This window comes from Chiroxiphia lanceolata, chromosome 6, assembly GCF_009829145.1.
Source record: "Chiroxiphia lanceolata isolate bChiLan1 chromosome 6, bChiLan1.pri, whole genome shotgun sequence".
NCBI classification, from domain to species: Eukaryota; Metazoa; Chordata; class Aves; order Passeriformes; family Pipridae; genus Chiroxiphia; species Chiroxiphia lanceolata.
The window spans coordinates 42,550,633-42,569,266 of NC_045642.1; the positions used below are offsets into that span (position 1 = coordinate 42,550,633).

The following is an 18,634-nucleotide window of genomic DNA, read 5'->3' on the forward strand; positions in this document are numbered from 1 at the left end:
TCCCAATAGTTATTTTAATGGTAATGCTGCAGCTATATAATTTGTATAAACTTTTCTAAGAGCAGCACCATAAAAGGTGAGTTTAGCTGTAACAAATGGTCTAGAAAAGTACTTGTTTGGGTATTTGGAGGTAAGTTTCTCTGGTTATCTGGGGTTGAAGGGACCAGGGAAAGGGCAGGAGAGTGATCTCAACATCAGCCTCAGAGGAGCTGAGATACACTGTGTTACAGGCCTGAGCATGACATGATGGCTCCTTTGAGCTCCTTTGGAGGTGCCTAAGAGAGAGGGGAAAGAGCTGGACTGGGTCTTCAGGTACCTTCTGTTCCTGAAATTTACGACGGATTAGTGGGATGGGGGAGACCTCCAGGCCTTAGGCTGCTAGCCCATTACCTGCGAGGTGAATGCTCTTCCCCCTGCCCCCCAGCACGTGGCCCTGCGACCCCGCAAGGAGCACACAGACCACCAGGGAGGGACGGACGAAAGAGGAAGTTTATTGTGGGGTAGGGGTTTATAAAGCTTTCAGGAGGGTCAAAAGGGGACCAATCACAAGTTCAGGGTCACACAGAAAAAACCATCAGGTAAAGGGTCAACAGCCAATAGGAAGGGGTTAACAAAGGACCAATGAGAAACACCTCAGGACACCTTCCCAGGACACTCTGTATGGGAGACAATAGCTTCACAGGGGGTGTCGGGAAGAGGGAGACAGTGACTCTGCAAAAAGGTAAAAAGCCATTTTAAAACCTGTTTAAACCACCTTAAAAACTTTGGTTTCTATAACATTTGAACTGTTTTCATTTTCTTCACTAGTCCATCTCTGACAGGACTTCTTCCATCCTGTATATGACAAATCCATTGCCGCAGAAATTTCTCTCTGCAGTCTGATATTGAAACAGCAGTGCTAGGTGGAGAGATGAACTGGTTGGGCTGGGAGGGTGAAGGCTTGCATTTGGGAAATTTCGAGGTGGGAGAGCTTGGAACAGGAGATACTCGTACCATCTCCAGGAGAAACCCATTGCTTTTGGCCACCAGGAGCAAAATATCTGCTACTGGGGGAAGGGGATAGCAACAAGGACTTGATAGGGAAAGACAACTTGTACAGATCTCTGTGAAAATCCCCCTCACCCTGCCATCCTCCAACAGGATGTTCCTCCTACAAGCGTGAAAACGGTGCCTAGAAACAAGCTTCAGGATCTTACCGCTGGGTGGTGGAGCAGTGGTGGCAGAGAAGGGACTTGGAAGTTGCTAGGAGTCTCTTTGTTTATTTGCTGAAGGTCTAACAGCTCTGTCGGTCAAAGACACACTCTCCTTGTTAACAAAAAGGCAGTGAATTATTTAGCAGCTGAAAATGCCAGATGGCAATGGCTCTGCTGCTTACAGGAGGAGGGGAGAGAGGAAGGGAGATATGCACATTGCGAGGAACAGATTGAGAGCATTTCCATAGCAAAGAGCAGACCCTGGCCAGAAGTCCTGGTGGCCCAGGTGGTTGCCTGATGGCAAGCAGGAGGCAGGCAAGCCAGCTGCCACTTGCCAGAGTAGCCCACTCATTTCCCACAGGTCTCCTCTTGTTGGAGATCCCTTGTCAGGGGTTGTATCCTGATGGAGCCATGCTGGCCCTTGAAGTACAGGACTCCCAACCTTGGCTGGGAGGCAGGCCATGAATGAGGGCACCACAGGGAGGCTTTGCCAGCCCATTCATCACTTCACACCTGGATGCAGTGATGGTATTTCAGCCCCAAGTCGTCTACTGGGGACTAGAGAAGTATTTAGAGAAGTATCAGCATATCTCAGGTGACTTGGCAGTTCTTTTGAGAGTCACACTAATGTTCAGCTGTCCCAGTGTGGGCTGTGATGTCTCCAGATACCATGGACTGGCCAGATCAATGTGTATATGGCCAGGGACCTCTGAGGAGAGCTGAAGATGCTGTAGGCAGGATGGGCAGATCTGTAGCAGACACTGAAGCCCAAGACTCAGGTGACACTGCACCGTATGCACGGTAGGGGGTACTGCAGATAATCAGATGCCAACCTAACCCTGGAACGAGGTGAGCCTCAGGCTCTTCTAGGCTCATAGCCTTGGTCCAATCATCCCAGCCACTTGTAGACTTCCAATGGAGATTTTTCTTTGGGATGAAATTTATACTTCAGAAGTTAAGAAAATAAAATAAAAAATAAAGAAGTCATCATCTTTTTTGTGTTTAATTTGGAAACTGCAGGCACCAAGAGTAGTTCTTAAATTCTTCAGCCCTCTTGAGAGCTTGGGTTGAGAATCCCTAGGGAATCCCCAGTGTCCAGACTGTCAGAACCCTTTTTTTTGTCAACTCTTGTGTTTGAAAACCTCCTTCTTCCTCAGCCTTTTCTTTCCCTGGATGAGGAGATCAAAGAGAGTCAGTCTCTTAGGCATATAACCTGTGTCAGCTCCTGCCTCAGCACACTCAGCCTGCCTGCTCTGCTCAGCTGTGGGGTGGGGGTGTCTGGGTTTCTCAGGAGCTTTAGGACAGGACTAATCTCCTCAAGCAGCAAACTGTATGGTCTAAGAGAGAGAGGCTGAGGTTACAGCAGTGTATATAAAATCACGTGCTACTGTAGTCTCCCATCTGTCACACTGACGCAGCAGAAGTAAATGTTTCCCAACAAAAGCAAATCTGTGTAGAGCTCAGGAAGATCCCCTTTCTAAGCCAAGACATTTTGTGTGTGCTATCTCTGTGCTCCCCAAGGACCTCTCAATTAGGTTTTCTTTGGTGTTGAAGAAGAGTTGATCCTGTTTGGTCTTGGTGGAAAAAACTGCCATAAACACTTCACATCTTCAGATCCCTGGAGGTGCCAGCTGTCTTTGTTTGCATTGTTCTCCATTTCTTAATCCTGTCCTTGTGGGCTTTAAGCATCTTCCAGCAGGGATCACCGATGTCTGTGTGACTGCGGGGGCTGCAGCAGGGTCCCAGTTGTGGCTGGAATATAGATACAAAGGAAGGAGAGGAATGAATACCCAGTGACTTGAATGCAAAGCTCACAGGAGTACATGTTAATACACCATTCTGAGTTTTCATGTGGCCTTTGCCCCGGTCACAATATATTGGCCATAATATACTGTGCCCAGCATGTCTGCAAGGCAAGGCATAAGATGTTCTTGTCAGGAGTACAAGTTCCTGAGAATAGGGATATAGAATAATTGTGGTTAGAAGGACCCCCTTGGAGGTAATCCAATAAAAGCCCTTGCTCAGGACCAGGACAACTTCAAAATTGTATTTGGCAGCTCAAGGCCTCCAAAGACTGTGCTTGGTCTCACCATAGACATAGTTGTTCTCCTCTGAAGGCTGCACAGCTCTCCAGGCACCAGAAGCAGCTGTCTGAAGGTGCCCAGGGGGGCTCTAAGGCACAGAGGCACAACAGGCATATGAGGAAAAGAGACTCTGGCCCCCTTGTCCCCACCCCATGTTTGTTAGTGTTTGCTGTGCTGCTTCCCTCTTCTGTCGTCCTTCTGGTGAGTGCAGCGGCTGTTCATCAGTGTCCTGGCACACAGGTCTGTGGCATCCCCATGAGTAACAGCCATGTTGGCTGCTGTAGGGTGCTTGTTCCCAGGGTTCCCAGGTACCACATGTTTGGAGAGGATCCTTGCCTACCTAAAGCATGGTAGTAGGAAAGGTTTTGGAAACAAGCCACAGTCTTGGCCATTAATGGCCTTGAAGTGTCTTCTATCAGTGAGGACTGTAGCCTGTGATATCAGCTCCTGGGGAAGGTGGGGGGGGAAGCTTAGCATTTAGGGTTTTGAGAAACTAATTCTTCTGAAGATGATACCTTGGAAGGAGCAGTTCTGCTCAGGTGGAAAGCTGAAAGGGCGGTTGTGATGCTAGAGGAGGACAGAAGGCTTAGGGATATTCCATAGGCAGTAGATATCTGGCTATGGGGAGAGAAGCAAGTGCAGCCCAGCAGCTGAGTTGTTAACATCATCATTGCTCTTTTTCTCAGAAATTCAAGCAGATGCTTCAGCTTCTCATTCCTGCCTGTTGACTGCACTGGGGTGGCCATGACTCAGCCCAGCTTCCAGGACTGAGGGGCAGAGGTGGTGAGAGACCTGTCTCAGGTATGACAAAGACAACCAAATAGCATGGGGTTTCATGGGGTGGGGAAAGGGCAGGAAGTAGCTGTGAGATTTCTTCAGCAACACCTCCTGCCCTGTGTCCCACGGCCACTGCCTGGGAGATACTGGGACTGGGGATGCTCCAAGGTCACCAGCCAGTCCTCTCCCTGCCCTACTCTTAGTGAACTCCTCAGACTTTGATGGAGGAGACCTGGAAGAGCCATGGCCCCTTTTCAAGCAAAAGCTTCTCCATCCATACCCCTGCCTCTGTGTTGCAGGGTGAGACCCCACAATGGCGCTGATGGAGAGCGTGTACTCAGTGGAGCCGGCACCTGATGGTGTCGCCCCCACCTCGCTGGATGTGCTCATCTTCTTGGATGCCCCGGTGAACAGCACAGAGGAGCAATGCTTCAGTGCCCGCTCCCGCAGCACTGTCCTGGAAGGGCTGCCCTTCGGGGGAGTGCCCACTGTGCTTGCCATCAACTTCATCCTCTGGCTGGTGAGTGGGCCAGGAGGGTACCATTTCTACCAGCACTGCAGCTCCTGGGTGCTCTGACAACCACACACAAGTGCAGCCCATGCACCAGTGCATACAGCTGACTGGGGGAATGGGAGTGAGTGCAAGGGACCAAAGGCTTTGCCCACATCATTGATGGGCAGCAGGGAGCACTTGGGCAGCAGTGGTGAGATCACAGAGCAGGAACAGTTCGGCTTGAGGCAAGAGTTTGCACGAGCTTGGGCTCATGGGTGAGAAAGCAGAAAGGAGGGATGTGAGAAGGTCTCATGGGGTCTCCTCTTTCTTCTTTCAGCTTCTCCTTCTGATCTTCTCCTGTCTTCGGAAAGCAGCTTGGGACTACGGGCGCCTGGCGCTGCTGATGGACAATGATAGGTGAGGAGGATGCAAAGCCAGTGTGGGTGATGGCTCCATTCTCTTCAAGAGGGCTGGAAGGAAGGCCAGCACTGCAGGATGGCACACAGAGAAGTTCAGCAGGCGTTCCTGTCCCTCCTCCCCACTGGGAATGGCCTGGCTGTCCTTGCCCATGGAGACACAGGCACCATCTGCTGCAGGGATAGGGAAAGCCTGGACGAGCTTTCATTCGCTCTTGCTGGTAGCATTTGGTGACAGTGCTCTGGGTGCCATTGAGGGCACTGTCCTGGGAAGGACAGAAGCCCAACAGCTGCTACTGAGTGGGGACTGAGCCACTGCCTCTTCTCCTGCCACTCTCTTGGGATGAGCAAGACAGGCTGGTGGAGGGGGCAGAGGGAGACACACAGCTATAATACTGTTCCTCACATACCTACACAACTTGCCTGGCCTGTCATTTGGGCCAGTTGCAGAATCCCACAAAAATTAGCAGTGTTCTAGTAAAAGTAGAGGCCAGACGAGATTTCCAGGTGGGCTGTGCTTCCCACAACTGCCTGCCTGCCAGAGCACGGCTCACCCTGGGCAGCAAAGCATCTTCCTTTGCACAGGCAGGTGCACACAGGTGGGGTCTCTAAGGCTGGGCAGCCCGCAAGAACAAACACCAGCCCACTCCTGCCTTCTCACTTCTCCAGCTCCTCTTGGCCTTGGACTCTGGAGCTGAGTCAGGCGATGGACAGGTGATGTTTCCCTTCACTGGGGAGATCAAGGGCAATCAAGACTTAAAATGCAAGTTTTGATTACATTTCTTTTTACTGTAAAACCGTTTGAGATGTCAGAAAACAGTGGAATAGAAAATATCTGTTTTAGCAGGCCCTTATGCTGGAGCTAAGGCTAATTCTCTGTGAGCCACCCCATCATGGATCAGGGCCACGGAGAAGCTGTGGAGACTTGTCAGCACAGAGGCAGCAAGATGCAACCCCTCTGTCCCAAGCCCAGTTGTAGTCACTGGTCCAGCCCCAGTGCAGGATGCAGGGAGGGGGGGAGGCATTTCCTGCGCTGCTCTCCTAGGAGAGAACTTCTCCAAGGGTACTTATTTTCTTCTCTCTGTTGCTTCTCTTCTGCCTCACCGCTCCTCTTCCCCCCTCACTGCAAAGTCTGACCTCGCTTTTCTATGGAGAGCAGAGCGAGAAGGAGAAGTCCCCGTCAGAAAGCAGCCCCCTGGATGCCGACAACAAGGATGTGGTGAGTGCCAGTGGCTGTGGCAGTGGGAGCTTGGACTGGGCTTGTCCTGGCCCAGGCTGTCCTGTTCTTTATCAGAAACCCAGGTCAGAAGTTAAATAGGAGAAATTGAACCTGAAGGGTTTCTTTGTCCTGGATTCTTTTGAGGCATATATCTTGAATGGCAGTTCTGAGGGGATGCTCCCATCAGGGCAAGCATCTCCTAGTTGCATGGCTGTCCTTGCACCTGTGGGAACCTAATTGGATGCATGGCCAAAGCCGTGCTGCATGCCTGCAGGGATCTTTCTCAACCATCAGGACAGAGTCCCCTGCACCACATTTCCTCCTCTGCCAGCACAGTTGAATGCTGGGGCTTTAAAGCAACCTTTTGTTTCTCTATCACACCAGGGGCATACCAGGCTTTGCTGGAAACAAACACAGATGGACACATTTTACTGCCTCTTTCTTTTTTGAGCAAAAGCTCAAAAGTCAGTCACTGGTGTGACTATGAAAAAAATGACATGACTTATTAAAAAAAACTAGGCAGGAAAGGAGCAAAACAAGCAAGACCCTTGCAGGTGGCAGGAGACCTGTTTAAAGCCTCTGTAACAGATGCTCTAGGCAAATGTATATTGCTCATCAAAAAATAAGTGAGAAAGATCACAGGGAAAGCCATTACTCTGAAGAGCAGATTAAGGGAGATTATTAGAAGTAAGAAGACATCCTTTAAAAAGTTGAACTGTTCACAAATGAGGAAAAATCTCATCTCTGCCAGGTTAGATGTAAAGTACACTAAGAGGGAAGAAGAGCAGTTTTGTGGAGAAGTTTGTAGAGAGCATGAAAGCAAGTACAGAATCACAAAATCACAGAATGGGTAAGGCTGGAAGGGACCAAAGTGAGCCATCTGGTCCAACCTCCCTACTCAAGCAGGGTCATCCTAGAGCACATGGCACAGGATTGTATCAAGATGGTTCTTGAATAACTCCAGTAAAAGAGACTCCACAACCTCTCTGGGCAACCTGTTCCAGTGCAAGCTCACCCGCACAGGTGGGGGACGATCTCTTCTCCCAGGTAGCAAGAGACAGAACTAAATGGCTTCAAGTTGTACCAGGGTACATTAAGATTGGATATTAGTAAAAAATTCTTCACTGAAAGGTTGATACTGGAGCAGGTTGCCCAGGGAAGTAGTGAAATCACCATTCCTAGAGGTATTTTAAAGGCTGCACTTAGGGCCATGGTTTAGTGGTGAACTTGGCAGTGCTGGGTTAATAGTTCAATGATTTTAGGGGTCTTTTCCAGTCTTACAATTCTGTGATTCTGTAAATCCTTCAGAAAGTGGTGAAGTGAAGAGGCCAGATGGCTGAGTGCTATTTGGTACGGCCATGACCAGGAGGACTGCAGAGGCACCTTGAACTTGCATGAACGCTAGTGTTTGTACAATGGAAAATAATGTGTAGGGGAGAAAACCCCCTAATATTGCATACATGGTGACAGGGAATAAGCTATTACACAAGAACTTAGGTTGTCCAGTATCACTTTATAGCAGTGCTGGCTCAGCGCTTGGTAGTGGTCAAAAAAGTGCTTGCATGTTAGGGACTGTCAGGAAAGGGGCAGAGGAGGGAGCTGCTGGGAGCCAGGAGCCTGTTACAGAGATGCTCCGTAATATTCAGAGGAAACTGAGGTCCAGGAAGTCACCCCTGGGACAATGGGTTAGTGCTTGACTTCAGCTTTCTCTGCAAATCCTTCTGCAGCCAGAAATATGCACCTGACAGCCATAACCTTTGGTTGATGTTTGCAGGGAGACTTCCTTGTCCATCTACACTCCTGCCCCAGCAGACCCCCAGCTCCCACTCACAGGAATTCTCTTATCACCACTTTCAGGAAGGTTGCATGGTCCCTCAGGACTCTCATCACCTTCAAGAGAGGTTGTGCTCAGCTTCCCACCAGCTCTTTGGGCTGTGTTTTTCCTGCTCTTCCCAAGGCAGCTGCCTTTGCCACTGAGCTGAGCATCACTGAGCTGCCTTGGGCACTGCCTCCATTTGCTTATCTCCCTGGCCATAGGCACTGCACCAGCTCTGTATCTTCAGCATATGTTGTGCCCCAGCTCCTTGCTGGAGAGGTGGGGTTGGTTGCCTTCATCTCATCCTGACTATTTTTCCTTCTAGGGATTCTGCTCCTGGCTCATTTCTATCTACCAAATGAAGTAAGTGTGTGTCCTTGGCATTATGGCCATGCCCCACTGCTACCCACCCCTGGGAAGCTGGTGTCCACAGGTGGTAGCCCATCACCCGGAGCTGCTGGGACCAGCAGCAGAGGAGAGCCCTCTTAAAACATCCACGCTGAAGAGAGAGCAGAGGGTTCACCTCCGCGTTTCCCCTGGCCTCTAGATCCTATCCCAAAGAAAAGGGCTTCAACCTCTTGTGGTAGGAACCAGTCCTGTAATGAGATGGCAGCCAAAGTGCTGCTTCTGTCCCTCATTCCTTCTGTACCTAAATCGTTTGTGCCATAGGCAGGATGCCATGAGTTGGTATGGGCTGTTGGAGACTGGAGCAGTCAGAGTTCCTGTGGTGGGAGGTGGTGGGGAGGAACCACCAGCACTCATCCCCACCTGCCTCTCCCCAGGGACGAGGAGATTCAGAGCAAGTGTGGAATCGATGCCACCACCTACCTCTCCTTCCAGCGGCACCTCCTGGTCCTGCTGATGCTGGTCTGTGTGCTCTCCGTGGCTGTCATCCTGCCCGTCAACTTCTCAGGGGATCTCCTTGGTAGGTGCTTCCCTAGTTACGGAAGGAGTGTTGTACAAGCTTCCCAGACTTGGGGCAAGCACTGTGCCTCTGGGACAAAAGGCAGAAGAACCCCTCTGTCAGAAGCCCTCAAGGGAGCAGGAACCCACCATCAGCTGGGGGACAGAGGAACACAAGAGACAGGGAAGTTCAGGGCAGTGAGGACTTGGCGGGGACCTGGGAGATGGAAAAGGAGGGAGCAAAGACCAGAGCCACTAACTGCAAACACGGACATGCACGTTGTACTGATTTCCCTTAACCTTCTGCTTCTCCTCTTCCTCGGCAGGACACAATCCCACCCACTTTGGCCGGACAACCATCGCCAACATCCCAACACAGTAGGTGCTCCCACATGCAGGGGAGCTGTGTGTTCTGGTGCTGTGGTGGGCATTGCTGGGAGCACACAGGCACAGCACTTACCACAACCCCGTGCTGGGGACAGGCAGAGGTCCATGTGAACAGCACGCCGCTCACAGTAGCACCTGTGTCTCTCTGCGCCATGCACAAGCACAGCCACTGCAGCCAACACACTGGTTCTGCTCATTGCACTCCACTGGTGGTAGAAGTGCTCTCGGGGCTGCATGGCCTCATTTCTCTAGTATCTCAGCCTATACCCTGGGTGCTGCCCCTCTAATCCCTGGGGTTGGGGGTCTGACAACTGGCACAGGGAGGTCCTGCTGGGTGAAAGGGGTGGGCCATGGGTGAGGTGCCGGGTGCCAGGCTTGTCCCATGCCATGTGCTCACCACAGCTCTCTCTGATCCCCTCTTTCCCTCTTCCAGAGACCGTCTCCTGTGGCTGCACAGCATTTTCGCCCTCATCTATTTCATCCTCACCATTCTTTGCATGGCTCACCACTCTGTCCACCTAGAATACAGAGAGAACGAGAAGGTGAGCAACCACCCCTCTTCCAGCCTTGCCTTTTTCAGCGCTAATGGACAACTTTTTGCATTGCACAAATGCTGGTCCCAGTAGGTAGGGAGAGCTTTAGAAACAGCCTGGGACTGGGCAGGCAGGAAAAGATGTAGCTGGTTTTTGCCATCTTCTGGAGAAAGTCTGACAGCCTGGGGACAGATCTCTCTCTCTCTCTTGCTGTCTTGTCTCTTGAGACTGAAGCTATGCTGTCTCCATCCATCTGGGGTATGACATTGTCTGGCTATGCCCCTAGGGTTTGGGATGAGGCATTGAGGAATCCTGTGCTGACTGACCTGGGGGTGACAGTCGGTGCCCCAGCTCACTGCTGGATGAGCAGAATAGCAGTGATGTGTCCCACAGATCCCCTGTACACCCACCCCCTCTGCCCCTTCTCCTCACCCAGGTCGCCCGGACACTGATGGTTACCCACATCCCCAAGGAGATCACAGACCCTTCCCTTATCATCAAGCATTTCCAGTGAGTAGCGGTGTGCCACAGCCTCGCTGCGTGAGTGGCAGGCAGGTGGCAAGGGCTATCTCCATGCCCTGGCTCCTGGTGCCAACATGTCCCTGTGCTTTCAGTGAGGCTTATCCCAGCTGCACCATCACCAACGTCCAGTTTTGCTTTGACGTGCGCAAGCTGATGAAGCTGGATGCAGAGAGGTGAGTGCTTGCACGTCCACATTGCCTCTGTGGGTGGGTGTACCACTCCCACCCACCATGTCAGGGGCCCCAGGCTGTGTTTCTCTTTGTATGTCTGCCACTCCCCACCACTCCCCACATGACCTTCACCCCTACTGGCTTCCTGGCAGGCGCAAGGCAATGAAGGGGCGGCTTTACTTCACCACCAAGGCGCAGAAAGAGGGGAAGATCATGATCAAAACCCACCCCTGTGCCCACATCTTCTGCTGCCGCTTCTGTGGCTTTGAGCAGGTAGGAGGGTACGGGCAGGGCTGCAAGCAGCACACACGTACCACAGGCAAGGCAGAGCATGGCAGCTTGCCTGTGCCCCAACTCAGCAAGCACAGCAGAACTCCGGCTGCTCCTGCAGGTGGATGCTGAGCAGTACTATGGGGAGCTGGAGGAGAAGCTCACAGATGAGTTCAATGCTGAACGCAACCGCATCACGCTCAAGCGGCTGGACATGGCCTTCGTCACCTTCCAGGATGAGCGGATGACAGCTGTGTGAGTGCCCCTCATGCAACAGATGCGGGGATATCCCGCAGTCTGGTGGCCACCACTGCTAGGAAACTGGGGCACCTTGCTGGCTTTTCCAGCCAAAGCCAGGCAGTGGGTCTGTCTCGTCTGTACCTCTGCCATCTACAGACAGCCGCCCTGTTGGGACTGCGGGAAGGGTCTCACAAGAACTGAGACCTGACCCCTGGCTCCCTGCTCCTGCAGGATTTTGAAGGACTACAGCCGCATCCACTGCCGCAAGCACCCCCAGCAATCCTCTGTCACCACCGTGGTCAAGTCTCACCACTGGGGCGTTCGCTATGCCCCTGCACCCAGCGATATCATCTGGTGAACCCCCGTGGCTGGAGGGAGGGAGGAAGCGGGAGCGAGCAGATGTGGTGGGGACCCACGCCCATAGCTATAAGGAGCCCGTGCCCATAGCTATAGGGAGCCCATATAGCTGTAAGAAAGAATATAGATATGTGTCCATATCTACAGAACACTTTCCCAGGGTGGCAGGAGCTGACAGTCCCTCCTGTTGCCATAGCAGAAGTCAGCAGGAGTGACAGGGGTCATCACCCCAAGGCAGGGCTCAGCCAGCTGAAGTTTGGGGTGATGGCCAGACTCCAATTTCTCCAGGTTGACTCCAAAGCCCCCTGGTGGTACAGACCTCCTCTGTGGCTATTCTCTGGTCCAGGGGGCTCTACAAGTGACAGCACAGCAGCATTGGGAGAGGAAGAGGGTGAGCTCAGAACAGTGTCTGCCAGAATGGCTGGTGTGGATAGCAGGAGGCAGAGCTTTGTGAAGCTATGTTGGGAGGCCCAGGACATGTGGCTTTTCTTCTACATCATGTCCAGTTCGTGTTTTCCTCTCACAGGGAGAATTTGTCAGTCCGTGGCACATCCTGGTGGGTGCGATTCATCCTCCTTAATATCTGCCTGTTCGTCCTTCTCTTCTTCCTCACCACGCCAGCCATCATTGTCAACACTATGGACATGTTCAATGTCACACACCCTGTGGAGAGCCTCAAGGTAGTCCCTGGCACCCCATGCCAATTTTCCTAAAGGGTCACCATTTCCAGGCTTGTCTGTGAGAGGGATAGGGTACCAGCTCTACACTGGTCCAAGAAGACAAGCCATCACTGGGATGGGCATTGATGAGAGACAAGGAGTGGTCATGCCTCTGGTTGCCATCCATCCCCTCCTTGTGTTTCCAGTGGCAGAGCCTTGGGGAACCTGTGCAAACCTGTTTTGGTACTGGTGTCCATGAGGGTGGGCAGGTTGCTGTCCATGCATGAGGAAAGGTCTGAGAAGAATTCTAGGAGATGTTAGGAGCTGCCAGCAGCACATCTCCTTCTTGCTCATTGACCTATGAGCTTTTGGGTGGGCACTGGGGCTCAGAGCATGGCCCCTGACATGGTGGTGCCTTTGGCTGGCCTCAAGCTCTTCTCTCCTGGAACAAATGCCCCTGCTCAGGGGGGGCCTGCCTGCTGCACACACCATCCTGTGCCAGGAGGCCCACGGAGCTATCTCCAGCATGGCTGTGCTCTGGTGGACTCCTGAGGGGTGTCTGGCATCTCTCCTCCTACAGAACCCCATCATCACCCAGTTCTTCCCCACGCTGCTGCTCTGGGCTTTCTCTGTCTTCCTGCCCTTCCTTGTCTACTACTCAGCATTCTTCGAGTCTCACTGGACAAGGTAAGGGGGCTGGCCCCCACGGTTCCCAGTCCTGCCACAGATGGGAGGAACCTCAGTGGAAGGGGGACCCAACCTGCAGGGAGGCAGGCAGTGGAGCAACAGACCCCATCAGAGCTCCATAGGTGTTTCTCTCCATGGAAAAAGACCCAAGTCCATGCCCAAAGGAGCCATTTCCTTCCCATAGTCCTGAACGCTTCCAGGCTACTCTCAAAGGCAGATGGTTTTAAGATGGGTCTGAAGAAGTTTGTGAAAGGTGTGATGTGATGGTGGACTGGCAGCAGCAGGGCCATGATCCTGACTTGTTTGCCACATCCCAGGCATGCTTCCAACCTTCCAAGACTTCAGAATGCTGAAAGTCTCCTAGTAGAGGAAACTGCTCAGCTCCTACCATGTGCTCTCTTCTGTCTTGACCCCCTACTGGCCCCAACCTTTGTGCCTGGTCTAAAAAGTCCTTGCAGGTGCTTTGTCACCAGCTCCCTTCCTTTTCCTGTGGGAAATGGGGGCTTCTGGACCCATTCTATACACCCATCTGCCTCTTATCGGGTGTCTACCCTAGCAGGAATGGTAGGAGAGGGCAAGGATGAAGGAGGTGAGAGGCTGGAATACAAAAGCTTTCGCTACAGCAGATTCCTCATGGTGACACCCCCTGACCTGGGAGATACTTTTCAAGGACCCAGTAGATGCACAGAACAAGTGTACATGCCTTTCTGGGGCTGGGAGTAGCTCCTTGGTGAAGAGCAAGACCCAGCCCAGCCCCTTGCCCCACCAGCTGCTTTTCCTCAGAAAAGTACAATGTTCTTCTCTCCCCTCTCTGCAGGTCAAGTGAAAATCAGATTACCATGCACAAGTGCTTCTTCTTCCTGGTGTTCATGGTTATCATCCTGCCCTCGCTGGGTCTGAGCAGGTACAGGCCACCCTGCCATGCTGCTTTCCCTGCTCCCTAGCTGCCAGGATCACATCCAGGCCCCTCAGCCCTGCAAGCCAGCCCCAAAGGGCTATTGTCCCACTGCCACTGGGACACAGCAGTCTCTGGGGAGAAAAACACCTTTTAGCAATGCCAAGCTGATCATAGCTGGTCACAGACAGAGCTTCCCTGTGGAGGAGTGGCATAGAGTATGCCAGTTTGCCACGGCTGACCCAAGGGTGCTGGTGGTGGTGAGCTGCTGCTAGGGGCCAGCCCTTCAGCAGACCCTGAAAGGACCTGGTCAGGTATTTGCATAGCCCCAGCTACAGCAATCCTGGCTGTCCAGGAGGCAAGCACCCACTCCACAGTGGTTTTGTGTGGCAGAGTTCTGGTAGTGTAGGGTCTTGCCCTTCAGGGCAGGGGAAAGCACATGCCCACTGTGTGTCCCCTACATTGCTCTGCAGCTGCCCCTCTTTCTGAGCTGCTCCTCTTCTCTCCACTCCAGCTTGGACCTGTTTTTCCGCTGGCTCTTTGACACCCACTTTCTGGATGAAGCCGAAATCAAGTTCCAGTGAGTAGCAGGAAGCTCCCAAACTTCCCAGGCAAGCGGGAGCACCTGTTGTCAGCCCCCAGCAGCTCTCCTGGCTGCCTGCCTGAGCATTCTCTCACGCTGTCTGTCCCTGGGACAGGTGTGTTTTCCTCCCAGACAACGGCGCTTTCTTTGTAAACTATGTGGTCACCTCCAGCCTAATTGGGACAGCCATGGAGCTGCTGCGCATCCCAGGCCTTCTTGTCTACACTGCCCGCCTCTGCTTTGCCAAGTCTGAGCCCGAACGGCTCCATGTCAAACGGGTATGTGGTTCTGGTCACATCTGAGCCTGCACAACCCCCAGCACAGCAAGACACGCTGCTGCAAACTCAGGCTGTCATGGTCCTGTGGAGATGCTTGTGGGGACTTCTTCAGGATTCCCTTTGGGGGCTAATGGGGATGAGGCAATCCTGTAAGCCAGGGTACAAAGGCAGGTGAAGCCTTTGCAGAGGCAGTAATGACTGTTGGTTGTGCCCCAGAGCCAAGCCTACCAGTTCCAGTTTGGACTAGAGTACGCCTGGACCTGCTGTATCTTCTCTGTTGTCATGACCTACAGCATCACCTGCCCTATCATCGTCCCCTTCGGTGAGTGTGATCCCATGCCCATGGTCCCAGCCGCACCAAGAACAACCTGTCCCAACCACCAGCAGGCGCATTTGAGTGCAAGCTTCCTGCCTGGTACAGGAGGGCACTCTTGGGCATCATCCCCAGGGCCTGCCTGCTCTCCCTGTGACCTGGCTGTCCCCATTTCCTTCCTCCCAAATGGCCCCTCTTGTCCCACCAGGGTTGCTCTACATGCTGCTCAAGCACATGGTTGACCGGTACAACATTTACTACGTGTACATCCCCACCAAGCTGAACCAGCGCCTCCACGTGGCCGCCATCAGCCAGGTTGTGGTGGCCCCCATCCTCTGCATGTTCTGGCTGCTCTTCTTCTCTGTCCTGCGCCTCGGTAGGGAGAGTTCGGGGCTGCACCCTGCCACTGCTGAGGGTCATGCTTGGGGATGGCAAGCCACTGGTGTCACCCCTGAGTTTGGCATGGCATGGAGGATGGGAAGGGGAATGGTGGTGTGGAGACCTGGCATCTGAGGGAGGTGTCAGCTAGTGTTTTGGGTAGGGGGCAGAGAGATTGTAAGACACAAAGCAGGCATCAGCCGGGGGCTCAGCTGGACATGTGGCAGGTTCTTGGAGGCTCGTGTGCTGCCCCAGTGTCTCTGTGCTCCAGGTCCCACCCGGCCTGTCACCCTCTTTACTTTTGTGGTCCTCCTCTCCTGCATCATCTTCTCCTTCTTTGGCCTCTGCCTGAAGAAGCTGCAGCCACGGAAACCCTCCAGCTACCAGGTGAGCACAGGCAGCTGCCCACGTTGTTCCTTCACCCCACTGCATCCTCTCCTTGCATCTCCGGGGTGCATTTGCCATGGGGAGTCTGAGGCGGCACTTGGCTGTCCCCAGCCAAAGCTGGGACTCCCAAAGCACCATTTCCTCCTGGCCTCCCTCTCCTCAGATGTCCGACCAGTCCGAGGGCAGCTTCAATGACGTGGAGCGGAGCAGTGTTTCCTCCACCCCTAACTCCAATGTGAGTACCCCTCCCCAGCCCTGCTTTGGCTCCTGCCTTTGCTCCCCTGCATCCTGATGGCCCACTGCCCCCCGGGGGCAGCTTTTTGTGGCCACTGTCCTGCAGGAGCCTGAGCTGAGCCTGACGCCAGCGGCCTCTCCGGCACACCAGTCCTATGGCACCATGGGCAACCATCTGGAACCAGGAGAGGATGGGGAGGATGGGGGGCTGCAGAGCTTCGAGACAGAGCTGGAGACAGTGGAGGGCGAGTACAGAAGCGGCCCCGTGATGGAGAGCCAGGCTCGCTACCAGTGAACATCCATGCTGCCAGCTGAGGACCAACCGTGCTGAGAGTGGAGGATGTGCCATGGGACAGGAAGGAGCCTTCCCAGCACTGGTGGGAGCCATCTCTGATGGCACAGCGGGTGATAGGACTGATGTGAGGGGGAGACCTATTGCATGGGAGGTGGCAGGAGGCTCTGCTGGTCCTTCCTGCTGCCTGGACTGGCTGAGCCCCCTAATGTCCCCCTGTCCCCACCTGCCTCTTCCAGCCCACAGTGGGGAAGGGGGAGTGCAGCAGTATAGGGAGAGCGTCCCTCTGAGAGGCCATGCTTTTGGGGGCAGGAGGAAGGCCTTTGCCCCTCTTTGAGAAGGAAGCAGCCCAGACAGCACAGATGAATGTGCCCACCACCACACGGTCCTGTGGGTCCTCAGTGGCAGGGGATGGCCACCTCTAACCCTTGCATCCCACCGCACCCACCCACTGCTCAGGCAGCCATCTCACTACCTCCCCTGCTGCTGGCCATCCAGGCTGCTGCCTGTCCCTGTTTTGCCCATTAAAGCAGGGACTGCTGACGTGCGTGTGCATTGGTGGAGGAGGTGAGTGCCCAGGGCAGCTCCCACATCTGCCTGAGCACCAGTGGCCCTGCCCCAAGGCAGGCATCAAATGCAAGCCCAGCTCTTCCTCAACTTCTCACCCCATCCTTTCATCTCGCTACACTATGCCTACACCCTTGGGCTCTTGGGGAGAAGTGGGAGGTCAAGGGACAAGTCTGTTTAATGGCTACAAGAGCAGCTCCTTGTCATTCCTCTCCCCTGGCAGTATCCCCCTCATGCTCATGCTCTCTCTGGGGCTGCCCATGACACCCAGCATGGCTCTATCCTGTTGCAACAGAAAACCAGGGTGAGGGTTAGCAGGACCCAGACTTCAGGTCCTCCTGGTCCACCACATCCTGCCTGCCCTCACCCACAAGCCGCAGCTGTGGGATGCTCCCCCAGCAGCCACACTGCCTCTCGAGTGTGAGTCCTGCTGTGGTTAGTGTAAGCACCAGTTCCTGCCCAGACAGCATCCCTGGAGTTTTCCAGCTCGACCAGAGTACCTGTGGTGGCCGCTGGGGACGAGGGCTTATCCTCAGCCTGCTCAGCCCCTCTCCCACCATAGCCCACCTGGGCATGCTGGCTCCTTGCTCAGCCCTTCTTAGGCCTCAGGGCTGATTTTCCTGTCCTTCATTCTTCTGCTAGCTTCAGAGCAACTCAAGTTGCCACCATCCTGGAGTGGGGAAGGGAGGATAGCGCAGCTCTACCGGCACCAGGGCTGCTGGAATGGTGAGTGCTGCTGTGCAAAGGCAGGTGCTCAGCTATGGCACTGCTCAGCATTAGTGGTGCCACTGGTAGGGGGGGCATAGTGTGCCAGATCTGGGCGGGGGGGGGGGGATTTGAAAGACAGCCCAGCAGCGAGTTGTGGGTCTCAGTTGGACTCAAGTGGACCCTGGGACGTTCCTGTGATGCTGGTGGGTCTTGGCCCAGCCAGCTGGCAACCCCATGGCCCCAGTCCCACCCACGCTCCTGCATGCTAGGGCAGCAGCTGCAGCACACTATCTACCCAAGCAGTTGCCTCGGGTGAGTCTTGAGCTCAGCTGCTCCCTCCCAACCCCAAAAAGTATCCCAGGGTTTGGTGGCTTCCTGCCCACATGCCCCCATGGCTGTCCACAGCTCAGCCACTGCCCACTCCAGGGGCAGCCCCAAACAGGGCAGGGGGATGCTGGTGGCCTCTCTGAGGGTGGAAGGAAGTGCCTGTGAGTGGCACTGTGTCCTCAGGAGCTCAGGCTGCTGGTCTGATTGCCCTTGGTTGCCCCACTGTAGGAATGTGCCAGAGGTCTGTACCTTCTTGTGATTTATTGCTATGACCGTGCCTTGAATAAAACGACTTCACCCAGCTGCTGCCTGGCGTTGTCACCCCAACCTGTCTTTTCTGGCACCAGTATAGGGGGAACCCTCGCCAGTGGAGCCTGCAGAAGTACTCCATCCCCTTTTCCCACCTGTGGACTGCTTTTGACCTTGCCTGGGGATGTTCTGCAGAGGGTTCAGTGGCAAGGAAACTGCTTGGACACCCCACCTTGAGATACCTTGCCACTCACCACAGCCCCCACAGAAACAAACCCCAACAAGTGGACAGAAACAGCAAAGTCACAGGAGAAGGAGAGCACCTCACTGTACCCTATCAGATGGACTGGCACAGCCCTTGGCAGCATCCCTACATTGGGGATGGGGTACAGCCCTGGGACAGTCATGTGCATTTCCTGCACACCTTCTGTCAGCACTCTTCCCATTGGCAGGGCTGGCTCAGAACACCAGCAAAGGTGCAGATATTGGCTGAAGGTAGCAGGAGGATGGCCTGGAGCCCCTCTGGGACCACATCAAGGAGCAGGAGCAGCAGGGACCCATCCCATTCGGGTCAGATGATCCCAAAGGTGAACTGCCCACCAGCAAGTCCCATGGAAGGGAGTGAACAACATTTTTGGAGTCCTTCCCTAGATTTTGAGCAGACAGTACTCTTTTACTCCCCTCATCCCTCCCAAAA

At 53.9% G+C, this 18,634-nt stretch overlaps 1 protein-coding gene across 4 annotated transcripts in view; it reads left to right on the forward strand.

Annotated features, from left to right (window-relative positions):
• The window catches only part of TMEM63C (transmembrane protein 63C), a 32,892-nt gene extending 14,903 nt beyond the window's left edge, over positions 1–17,989 (forward strand). For all 4 annotated transcript variants that reach the window (XM_032691352.1, XM_032691350.1, XM_032691349.1 and 1 more), the window contains 23 exons: positions 3,964–4,078; positions 4,354–4,574; positions 4,885–4,964; positions 6,095–6,182; positions 8,324–8,361; positions 8,781–8,923; positions 9,228–9,279; positions 9,722–9,830; positions 10,258–10,331; positions 10,436–10,516; positions 10,666–10,786; positions 10,905–11,038; positions 11,255–11,377; positions 11,907–12,060; positions 12,620–12,726; positions 13,544–13,630; positions 14,136–14,201; positions 14,320–14,482; positions 14,699–14,804; positions 15,004–15,171; positions 15,445–15,560; positions 15,724–15,795; positions 15,877–17,989. In XM_032691352.1, the coding sequence (XP_032547243.1) occupies positions 4,368–4,574; positions 4,885–4,964; positions 6,095–6,182; positions 8,324–8,361; positions 8,781–8,923; positions 9,228–9,279; positions 9,722–9,830; positions 10,258–10,331; positions 10,436–10,516; positions 10,666–10,786; positions 10,905–11,038; positions 11,255–11,377; positions 11,907–12,060; positions 12,620–12,726; positions 13,544–13,630; positions 14,136–14,201; positions 14,320–14,482; positions 14,699–14,804; positions 15,004–15,171; positions 15,445–15,560; positions 15,724–15,795; positions 15,877–16,089 (2,502 nt within the window). In that variant the 5' untranslated portion in view covers positions 3,964–4,078; positions 4,354–4,367 and the 3' untranslated portion in view covers positions 16,090–17,989. The remainder of the gene's footprint in view (positions 1–3,963; positions 4,079–4,353; positions 4,575–4,884; positions 4,965–6,094; positions 6,183–8,323; positions 8,362–8,780; positions 8,924–9,227; positions 9,280–9,721; positions 9,831–10,257; positions 10,332–10,435; positions 10,517–10,665; positions 10,787–10,904; positions 11,039–11,254; positions 11,378–11,906; positions 12,061–12,619; positions 12,727–13,543; positions 13,631–14,135; positions 14,202–14,319; positions 14,483–14,698; positions 14,805–15,003; positions 15,172–15,444; positions 15,561–15,723; positions 15,796–15,876) is intronic.
• Positions 17,990–18,634: the final 645 nt, after the last annotated feature.